This window comes from Amblyomma maculatum, chromosome 2 (assembly GCF_055883805.1).
Source record: "Amblyomma maculatum isolate TAMU_Amacu chromosome 2, ASM5588380v1, whole genome shotgun sequence".
In the NCBI taxonomy this organism is placed as follows: Eukaryota; Metazoa; Arthropoda; class Arachnida; order Ixodida; family Ixodidae; genus Amblyomma; species Amblyomma maculatum.
In genome coordinates this window covers 205994775-206006440 of record NC_139345.1, presented here as the reverse complement: position 1 = coordinate 206006440, position 11666 = coordinate 205994775, and the positions used below count along the sequence as shown (strand labels likewise).

At 48.0% G+C, this 11666-nt stretch overlaps 1 protein-coding gene across 1 annotated transcript in view; it reads left to right on the top strand.

Moving 5' to 3' along the window:
- The first annotated feature begins 1174 nt into the window (after positions 1-1174).
- The window catches only part of LOC146201111 (glycogenin-1-like), a 125678-nt gene continuing 115186 nt past the window's right edge, over positions 1175-11666 (top strand). The window contains exon 1 of the mRNA XM_084592494.1: positions 1175-1407. Coding sequence (XP_084448620.1) covers positions 1175-1407 — 233 coding nt within the window. The remainder of the gene's footprint in view (positions 1408-11666) is intronic.

Here is an 11666-nt window from a genome sequence, read left to right as displayed (position 1 = left end):
TCATTCTTGGAGTGCAGCTCGCGCGCTCTTCGTTCGCGCCGCGAGTGTCTGGCATGACGCTGCGGCCGCTTACGTTGGGCTCGCTGTACTCCTGGGTGTCCTTCTGGGTGTCACTCTGCGTTGGTTATCCCGCCGCTGCCACCATGTGGTAGACGTAGCCGGTATAATAAGCAAAACTGTTTATTTATACATCAGGTAATGGCGCCCTTTTTCGCTCTGCTTGGCGCGGTCGCCCATGCCGGGGTCACCCGGCGGCCCGCCTGGTTAGCTTGCCGCTTGGGGCGCTGTCGTCAGTGGCGCCCACAACAAATGTCATGCATGAAATATGATGAAATCAAGAGGAAACATTTTATGTGTTTCAATAGTGAACATATTCCTTTTCATTCAAGTCTCTCGCTAGGAGAGACTGCCATTGTCGAAATTTCTTCTCTGAGTCGCTTTGGGACGTCAAACCCCATAAACCAAACCTAAACCAACCTGTTTTCGATTTTTAAAAGATGGTTGGTTTGGTTGGTTTGTGGGGTTTAACGTCCCAAAGCAACTCAGGCTATGAGAGACGCCGTAGTGGAGGACTCCGGAAATTTCGACCACCTGGGGTTCTTTAACGTGCACTGACATCGCACAGCACACGGACGCCTTGCTTTTCGCCTCCACCGAAAAGCTGCCGCCGAGGCCGGGATTCGATCCCGCGTCCTTGGGAACAGTAGTCGAGCGTCGTAACCACTGCGCCACCCCGGCGGGGTGATTTTTAAAAGAAGCAAAGTTAATAAACAATCTCCGACTTATTTTTATCAGGAACTGTTTTACCCTGAGTTTGGCGCATGATGGAATTAGTTGCCTATGCGCCATAGAACACAACACAACACATTTCACTTTCCTCGTTCCATTACTGCGCGCCTCCCATATGCTATCGGCCATACACTGCTGAATATGTGTCCACGAAGAAGGGTTGCGGATACTGCGCGTTCCTTTACTATGAACCAATTAACAATTCATCGCGTTAAGATGGAAACGTGTGAAATAAATAATAGCCGCTTCAGTTTCTTTGACAATGCGGCGTATGCAACCACTCCAGTTCAGAGGGAATCAGCCAGGAGACTACTTGCCTTCATGCATCTAGGCTGCGCAGCATTTCTCGAGGGCACGCGGCGCAAACAAGGAGCCACCGTCGAGGATGGAGCTGTGCTACCCGCGCTCTCCCGAGCTGCCCCCCGAGAGCCAGCAGTCGTGGGTGACGCTGGCCACGGGTGATACGTACGCGTTCGGCGCCCTGGTGCTGGGATACTCGCTTCGCGACGCGTGCACCCGCCATCGGCTGACGGTGCTGGTGACGCGAGACGTGGGCCCCGTCATGCGGCACCTGCTCGCGCAGGTCTTCGACGACATCCAGCAAGTCACGCTGCTCAGGTAGGAGGACGGGCGATATTCCACGTGGGCGCATTTTAGGCCGAGAAGGGGTGCGTTCCGCTCTGACAGGCGTTGCTAGACCGCGCAGCGTGTATGGGAGCCACTTGCCGTTGTATCGTTTGCCCCATCGTCCCGTGATGAGGTTAGGAATTTCGCAGGGATCATGCGGCTAGCACAGGACCGGGTTAATCGGAGTAATATGGGACAGGCCTCTGCCGTGGAGTGGGTACAGTCCGGCTGATGATGATTTGTGTAAAAAACAGTAAACATTTCAACTAGCATTCCTGGACAGCTTGCACCCGATATCCCACTGGGACGTATGTACTGCAGGGAACACTAAAGAGTTGCCCCATGGAATACGTTTTCTGCCTGTAGGTACTACGGAATGAGAACCATACGATCTTGTCATGGTCCTGAGCCTCCACGCTATGTTGGAAACGAGAATGGAATTTAGCAAAGCCGACATTGTTCGCCGTATTGGAGAGGACTTCGTTGAGAGTGATGTGCATGTAAGAAACGCATACTTAGCGCTGCCTGGTGCACCACAATGGACGTCTGTGTTGGATGAATTGGTGATGTTGAGAAAATTGTACCGTGTTAGCCAAAGTGCTGCTCACACATTTTACCTATTGTATTGCTTGTTCTGTTGAACGTCCCAGTCGGCAAAAACTGAGTCACTGCAAAATTTTCGCCAGAGAAATGAGTAAGCCTGGGCGTGTTCTGTGTGGCGAGATGTGTTTTCGCGAGTGACTGCGCGTTCCATTTCTGTAAACTAATATAAAACGCCGGCGAACCTTGATGCGTTCAGCGGAATGCTGGCTGTGTTCCACAAGGGGCGCGCGATGTAGTACAGTGTGCAGCATCAATGCTTAGGATTTCGCATTTCTCTACCGCAGATTATGCAGTGCTCTCAGAAATTTTCAAGCTGCAGTTGGTCGATTACTTCTCATTAAACTTTCTAATCATTCCTACCCATTTGTGCACGCCAGTGACGGCCTTCACACTCCTTCACGTTGAAACGTTTCACATTTCTCGCCACCGGAAGTTAGACCTACGTCACTTAAAGTCGATTACCACGTGACCTCCTTTGGACGTCAACATTACCCCTCCCGGCTATTTTGACGTTTGACTGACATAATTGGCTGTGAATATTTAACCAATTAACCCGCATCACCCATTTTGCCACTTGCACATCGTTCCTTGACTCTCTATCTGATGGTCAGATTCTTTTTCCGATATAGCCATTAGTTCCTTTTTTACAGCGCCGAAAATATCGTTCCTACGCGAAATGCGCCAACAATATTTCAGGTGCTTCAGATATAAGATAGCAGATACCGGGGCTGGCAAACATCTTTTCTTTCCTTTTGTACATACAATAAATAACCACTATATATACAATGCTTACGAATTAGTAAAAAAAAAAAGAATTGATTTGGTTTGTGGGGTTTAATGTCCCAAACCGACTCGGGCTATTTGAGACGCCGTAGTGGAGGACGCCGGAAATTTCGGCCACCTGGGATTCTTTAACGTGCACTGACGTCGCGCAGCACACGGGCGCTTTGCATTTCGCCTCCATGGAAAAGCGGCGGCCGAGGCCGCGATTTAATCCTGCGTCCTTGGGAACAGTAGTCGAGCGCCGTAACCCCTGCGCCACCGCGGCGGGGCAGAAAAAGAGTTGGCTGAGATATATCTGGTTTAACCTGGTAGAGTAGCGAGAGCTCTATACACCTGGCGGCGCTTAGGTTTCGCTTGAAAGTAAGACACACGGTTTACGTAAAGCCTTGGACTTTTATACCAGTGAAGACGCTCCGGTGGTCAGTAAAGTAGTGAGACTGTTTCCACTTTGTCGATAGCATGGTTTAAATCTGCAGTGTTTCGCCGAAGCATTAAGTCTGCTTCCCCATTGTGTTATGGTAATCGGTTGTAGTCTGCTCAACTCCAGTTAAAATCGTTCTTCGGCGGCTTGAGAAACGTCGGGTTGTCGGTCGGGTCGGTGCGGGTCAGGTGCCACAGGGGACGCTTTTGACCACTGAAGTGTAGAGTTACTGTATATGTAAATCTTGTAATGGTTGTAATGGTAACTCTACAAAAGTGTAGGATGCCTCGATGTAGCGCGCCGCATCAAGGCAACAACCACCACTAACTAGCCCAGCAGCTTACACTACACCCTAACTAAAGTGCGATGAGGTGAAAGCGTCTGTTGTGTGGTGGTCTTAAGCCTTCCACCACGGCACCTCTTTCTCTGAATTTTCAATCCCACCTTTCTCCTTTTCCCAACGACTCGGTTAAATTGTCCGCGGAGAATTGTGATAGATACTGCGCCTTTTCTTTCATGTAAGCTAATTTTAAACGCCACTGATGCCTGCTGTTGTTGTGGCTGTAGGAAGAAGGAAAAGAAAATGTAGGGCCTGCTACTGGCTCTGTAGCTGAGCCAGCTACGCTGCTTCGTGCAGACAGAAGAGAAAATACAGAAGAAAAGGAAGAGGGAGGGAAAGACTCGCGCCGCAACAACGGCCGTTGTCCTCCACCGAAACGGTGGCGGGTGCAATGACGGCCTACAACAGATAAAAATTCTGTGGCAGGCTGCGGCGGTGACCTACATGTCCCAGTCACATCAGGGGAGTCTCATTCCCAAATAAGGCTCCTCTGATGGGGCTGGGACAGGTAGGTCACCGCCGCTTGCGGCGGGGGCTAGCCTGCTGCACTGTCTGCTTCTGTATGGTGTGTATTCCGGCGTTCGTGGAAGGATCAAGTGAATGGCGCCGCACGGAAGCCTGGATCAGAAGCCTGACGAGTGGAATTCGCCTGGTGACGTCATCCCCAGTCGTGGCGTTATGATCGGATGCGACGTCATTATGACTTCACTTATGGTTGTCAGACGTGATCGGATGTGACGTCGAGATGACGTCATATCCGGTCGTTATCATAAAACGTTTATTTCCACCGAAATGAAACTTTTTTGGACCCCCCTCCCCCCCGGCACGCAGGCCTGAGGGAACTCTACTCAGGAGCCTCGCAAAATCTGGTGAAGATAATCTGCCGCTTCACAGCCTCAGCCGCCAGGCGGATGGCTTGTTGCTGTTGAGCGGGGTCCTCGCTCCGCAGCAAGACCCGGCGAGTAACAGACATGGCAGTAATTGAATTACAGTAATGAAATTGTTGTAATTTAATTACTTTTTACATTAATTTGTAATGTACTTATGTTTTCGGTTTGTTAATTTAGTAATGTAATGAATTACATTTTGGCAGTATTTTCACAGCAAAAGTAATTATTTCCTTTTGAAATTACTTTTGCTAAAGTGCGCCACTACTCCTTCAAAGACAAAAAAGTAGAGTGCCGCGAAAGCAAGAACGACGTGCATGCGGCAGAGAGAGAGAGAAACAACTTTTAATGCCAAAAGAGTAATAATTAAGGCATATCGGCCTGGCGTGGCCCCCAGGTGGGGGCGATGTTCTGGGCCCACGAGACAAGCGCCAGCTGCGTCTTCTTGTCTGAGCGCGTAAGAAGTTGGTCCCAGTTCTCCTCGAAGGGAGCTGGCAGTAAAGTACGAGGTGGTGGTCTTCCCCTACATCCCCAAAGGATGTGCGCCAATTTAGCCTTTACGGCACAGACGCAATTGGGGCAAATGGGGTCGTAGTCCCCGTCCGTAATCAGTGCCAATCTCGAATAGCTGAGAATAGAATTTGTTTGAAGTTCACGCAGCATGGTGGCCTGCGCTCTGTCAAGGTCAGGATGGGGAGGCGGGAAGCGTCGTCTTGTCTCTCTGTGTAGGTTGGTGATTTCGGCAAAAGTCAAGGAGGCCTCGGCGAAGGCCTCTGGATCCGCGGAGCCGCCCGCCTAGTTTGTTAGACCCCGGGCTAGTAGGTTGACCCCTTCGTTCCCAGAGTTCCCCGCGTGGGCGAGTACTCAGACTAAGTAGATTTTATGATCGGGAGTGCGGCCGCGGAGTATGCGTGCGGCGGTTAGCGGCAAGCCGAAGCCAGCGTTACAGATTGGCAAAAGGAGACAGAATTGAGCAGGACAGTGCGTCTGAGACCTCGTGTGTAGCAGGATCACGGCAACCACTCTCCAAGCAGCAGAAAACAAGGCGTAAAAACAATACCGAAGGGAGAGAAGGCCGGAGTTGAAAACTAGTTGTGAGCGCGGCGCAGTGGCGCTCCCTGTGGCGTCGGCTGGGGTCCAGTGGTGCCTGCTTACACTCGTCACTACGGGATGAGGGAGGGGTGGGGTGGTGGGGTGGGGGGAAATAGACGGAAGGGTCTATGGCGTGATTCACCGTGGCTTGAGCATTACTGAGCAGTGAGAACAAGATGCTGACGTCGATTCTTTGGACTGCTGAAGCAATAAAGTAACTTTTCTTCGGGATCTTCAAATAGCTAAGACAGTTCCGGGCCAGCGGAACAGTGGGTTCCTCGGTCATTTCACGACCGTTTGACTATGCTTCTGCTTCGGTTGTTTTTTTTCTTTGCGGTTGTCTTGTTTTTGTAATGACAAGTGCTGTAGGAAAGAGGGAAGGAATAGCTCTCTGGGACGGAATTCGGCTTGAAGACGAAATAATGTGTGGGCTTCGTGTCTGGAGAACAAGTTGTTTTGTTTACTGGCTTTACTTAGTTTTTGCATGGATGAAAATTAGAAAGTGATTTAAAAGGAATTGAATTACTCAGTAGAAGTAATTGTAATATATTTTCATTACCTTTCGGGACCAGTAATTAGTAATGTAATTTAATTACTTTTCTGCGATTTTCAGCGAACTAGTTTGTAACTTAATTACTTTTCAAAAGTAATTTTGCCATGTATACAGCCGATGACATAGCCATTTGATGACGTTATAGCCAGTCATTGTCATTACTTATGAGTATTTACTCATGACTCTTGACTAATTACTTGTTAGTCATTACTAGTTAGTACTGCGGCGCCACCAGCAGTGCTACTAGATCCTCACGCTAGAGAAGGAGAATTAAGATGCGCTACTGACGATCCCGGGCGGGGCGCAGTTGTAAAGGGCTCGGCTGGGGATCCGAGGGACAGAGGTTCGATTCCTGATGGAGACGTCTTTTGGCTATTTCGCCGTGGAACCAATTTCCGCCATGATTTCACCGCTATTTCTACTTTCACTCACACCTTTCTTCCTTCCTTCCCTTACGGTGCGGTTCAGGTGCCGACAGAACAAGTGTGACAGATACTGCGCCTTACCTTTCCTATGAACCAATAAATAAAGGAGAGGTGGTGGTGGTGAAAACGTTTATTGCATATTGGGAGGTTTGACGCGGAGCCTTAAGGGCTTCGGCCTTGCAATACTGGGTGGAGACCCTAGTCAAGAGGCAGCCCTGCGTTGTGCGATGTCACCTTGAACAACCTTGAAGGTCAAAGACATACACTGCGTCCTTTGCTTTCTTATAAACCAAGAAAGATATGAAATATATACAAGAAAAATATGAAAACAAGGTGCAGGTGTCCACAATTCTGTAAGTACACTCAAAAGTATTATAAGGCTCCTTCCTATCCCCCCACCGGGGTGGCGCAGTGGTTACGGCGCTCGACAACTGTTCCCAAGGACGCGGGATCGAATCCCGGCCTCGGCGGCAGCTTTTCTATGGAGGCGAAAAGCAAGGCGCCTGTGTGCTGTGCGATGTCAGTGCATGTTAAAGAACCCCAGATGGTCGAAGTTTCCGGAGTCCTCCACTACGGCGTCTCTCATAGCCTGGGTTTCTTTGGGACGTTAAACCACACAAACCAAACCAACCAACATTTCTATCCCATAACCTAATTTACGAGCCGTCAGTGCCGTCAGCGTCATGGAGGCTTTCACCTTGGTGGTGAGAACTTTTATTGTCTGGAAGGGGTGACGCCGCTCGCAGGCGTCCAGGGAGCCCGATGTCACCCTAAAGGGCAGGGGTTAGTAGACGAAGCGGTTTGCCGCTTCGGCGGCCAGACGGACAATGTTGGCATGTGTCGCCGGGTCTTCGCTATGAAGCGCGGTCTCCCATGCTTCTGCGTCCTTGAATAAATTGTAGTCCGGAGAGGGGCTGCACTCCAAGAGGATATGATTTAGAGTTCCTATGTCGTTACAGAACCTGCAGAATCGGTCCTCCGGATTACCCGTTTGTGTGAAGTATCCTTCATCAAGGAGACATGTGGTTCTTGGCTTGCAGGCGGCGCCAGATGACTGCTTCTGCGGACGTGAGGGACCTATTTTAGGGTAGATATTTCCGACGTCCTAATGTGTAGTGCTCGACGACCTCGTTGCAGGTCACGAGCGTCTTGACCGTAAAGTTAGGTTGAGGTCGGCGTCCCCCCCCCCCCCCCCCCCCCTTTATAAGGAGCACTCGGGCGAGGTCGTTCGTCGCTTCTTTTCCTGGTATGTCGGAGTGAGAGGGGGCCCGGGCTAGGGGGATCTCTCTTTCTATGTTGCCTTTCGATAATATGCTCAACATGTAGTGTGATATTTTTCCTTTTTTGCAGAAGTTCCTTACTGCCGATTTGCTGTCACTGATGATCACCTTCGCGTCTGTACTAACGCACCCTAAGTGATCGCCGCTTCCTCCGCTGCCGTGGCGTCTACTCCGCTTGTATATACCTTTCCTTGTTTTATTCCGGACCCGTCGACTACCACGGAGACGGAGTTCCCGTCTTCTTCAAGGGCAGCGTCTGTGAAGGCAACCGTCTCGGATGGCATTCTGCTTATTTTGTAACCATGTGTTTGGTTCTGTGCTGGCCTCCTTCCTGATCGTGTTGTGGTTGCTTAGGTACTGGTGAGACCATGAGGGCTTTCCTAATTTTGAACCCAGTGTGAAACATTTGGTATTTGGTGCCTCTATTTCCTTGCTGTCCTGCCTAGCTTAGAATCTGCAGTCATGTCTCAGTTCGTTGCTACCTCTAACCCCTCCCATGTGTTATGCACCCCCCTTCCCTCTAGTGCCTTGGTTGAGGTCGAGATTGGGAGGCCCAGTGCTGGTTTCGTGCATTTCCTTATTATGGCGTCTAAATTTTTTTTTTCTGCTTTTGTGAACAATCTTGAAAGTCAGACAGATACTGAGCCTTTCCTTTCTTATAAATAAATGTACAATATACAGGAAAAAAATTGAGTTCAACGCTGCTGAACCGAATATGAAGCGAAAGCAGTAGCTGCGGGTAAACAAGCGTTCTTTTTCCCCAGTCCACATATAATGTCTCGCTTTAACCACGCCGTATGAACGTGCCTTAGTGGCGTAGAGGGGAAACGTGAATGCCAGGGTCCTAGCAGGCTGAATCTGACATAACCGTCCCATGTGAAACGAGAGACCCATGTTGGCAGCTCCTGCCAGGAGACCACGGACACGGACACGAACATGGCACACAGCGACGAGTGGTTAGACCCGGCGTAGTATTGCTTTCGCAATAAAATATTCAGAAGGGTTCAACGCTGCTTAACAGAATATGGAGCGAAGGCATTTGCTGCGGGTGACCGAGCGTTCTGCTTTCTTAATTCGGGCACACGGACACGGCACGCAGCGACCAGCGGTTACACCTGGCGCAGTATTGCTTTCGCAATAAAAATATGAATCTTCACTTGGTTAAGTGTAGGTCTCCGCAATTCGGTGGAGTCCACTGAAAAGCATAAGGCGCCTTCCTTTCCCCCAAACCTAATTTAAATAAAAATTATGAAAAGAAGCGCGGATTGAAAAGCGGGTCTTAAACAGGCTGCAACACTCAGCGGCGGTTGCGACGCAAGTACTTCTCTCTCCCTCTTCTTTTCCTTCTCTATTTTCTCCTCTGTCCACACGATGCAGCGGAGGTGGCTCAGCTACAGAGCCAGAACAGGCCCGTTCATTTTCTTTTCCTTCCTAGAGTCGCAACAAACACGCACAAAGCTTTCGTTCTGTTACTAATTTCAAGCCATGCTTAAACCCCCCTTTTTTTCTTCGCGAGGAGAGCGGCACATTCAGCTGTGGTGGTTGCTAGGCAACGGCTCAAGGTCAATGCGACCACGGTCAAGTTGCGACCACGACGAAAAGGAGTTTTTTCTCAGTAGATGAAACATACAAGCAATATACAGCATTTTATACTGATGGGTCTACAACAAAAACATCTGTTGGAAGTGCAGTAGTTCACGACAAATGGGAACAAACAGTGCGGACAACTGAATGTTCATCAATTTTCACTGCGGAATGTTATGCCGTCTCTGTAGTGGTAGAAAAAATTATGAAAGAAAACATAAAAAACAGTGTTATTTACTCTGACTCTTTAAGTGTAATTACACCACTGCACCACAAAAATGCAACGGAGCTCTTGATTGGAGATATCCACAATGTCATAAAAGCCAATAGAAAAGGAGATTATAAAAATGTGCTGGGTCTCCAGCCACGTGGGGATCAGGGGGAATGAAAAAGCGGACGAATGTGAATCACGCGCACATAACACTGAAGTAAATCACGTCAACATACCCTGTAAAGACTGCACAAAATTTATAATGACTAAACTAAGAACTAAATGGCAGGCTTCATGTGATAATGAAACAAATAACAAGCTACACTTAGTAAAGCCTACAGTTCAAGAATGGAAGTCATCGAGTTAAAAAGAGCGCTTTTTTGAAGTGATCCTGTGTCGCCTCCGCATTGGACATACACATCTCACACACAACTTCATACTCCTCGGACAAGAAAAACCTGCATGTGAGACATGCAATGAACAACTGACAGTAAACCACATTTTAATGTTATGCACGAAATACGAGGAAATCAGGAGGAAACATTTTATATGCTTTTATAATAAGCACATTCCATTTCATCCAAGTCTTTTGCTAGGAGAGAATGCAATTGTCGAAATTTCTTCTATTTTTGATTTTTTTTAAACGAAGTAAATGTAATAAACAAACTCTGAATTATTTTTAACAAGAACTGCTTTACCCTGAGTTTGGCGCATGATGGCGTTAGTCTCTTATGTGGCATAAAACCCAACACAACAGCAACAAAGTGCCATCACGGCGAAGAGGCGAAGTGGTAGACGTAGTCTAGCTATTGCTACAAAAATGAAAGATGGCGTAGCTCAGCTATGCCTGGATATACGTAGCGAAAAGTAGTGACTACCTCAGGATTAGAAGAAGTTAATTTCTCCAGTCTTCTGCGTGGTTCGCCAGCAGCTAAACTCTCCTTGGCTTCCATGTCGAGCGCGTCAATGTTGACAAGTGCAAGATGTTGGTACTGTATAACGAATATAACAGCGCAAAGAATGGGACAAAACACAGAAGGAAGAAACACTGAAACGGGCGCTAACAACTGAAATTTTATTTCTATGCAAGACACATATATAAATATAAAGGCACAAAGAGGGGGTGTAGCCAACGCGATACTGCGCAATTACCGAAACAGTGTAGTCACGCCCAAAAGTAAAAACGATAAAAAACGTGAAAGGCCGAAACGACTAAAATCGATAAAAACCACGGTGTAAGAAGCCGGGATGGAAAGTAAAACCGATAAAAACAGATATACACGAAGCCAAAAAAAGGAAAGTAAAAGCGTTAAAAATATAACGGTGAAAACACGGGACGAAAATCGCGGCACGAGGTAATTAACAAAAAAAAAAGTGTCAGACAGGGGCACGTGTGAAAGAAATTAAACATTTACCCTGCCTCTCAGACATTCCATTTCTTTTTGCGACGAACACAGGGAGGGTGTACTCACACATTGTTCCTTTGCGCTGTGGATTTCGAATGCTTCTCTGATTTCTCTGGATATCTTATCCCGTCCTCTACCAAGAATTGTGCAGCGATTGAAATCTGGGTAACAGGTTTCGTCTGGATCACCATCCTTCCGTTTGCACGTTTTGCAGTGCTTGGCGAGGTATGAGGTGCGGGAAGAGGTACATTGGCCAGACATGCAGAGGCCTCAAGATTAGGCTTCAAGAGCACAAAAACAATTTAAACAGCATTGCAATTTACAGGAACCTCCCCAAGCAAATTCCGGACAGCTGGCGGCAGAGTAAAATGAATTTGATTTATAAAGGAAAAGTAGAAAGAATGCACATAAAATCCTGCAGGCCGATTACCATAACCTCTTTTATGTACAGGTTGGCCATGCAGGCGGTGAAAGTAAAGTTGCAAGCATGGGTAGAAATTAACAAGATACTCGCAGAACTTCAGAACGGCTTTAGAAATGGCGCTTAGATGATAGCCTGTTCGTGCTTACCCAATGCATCGAAATATCTAGAATCGAAAATAGACCTTTGTATTTGGCCTACTACAACGTAAACAGGCAACAACTTCTGTGTAACATAATAAAAG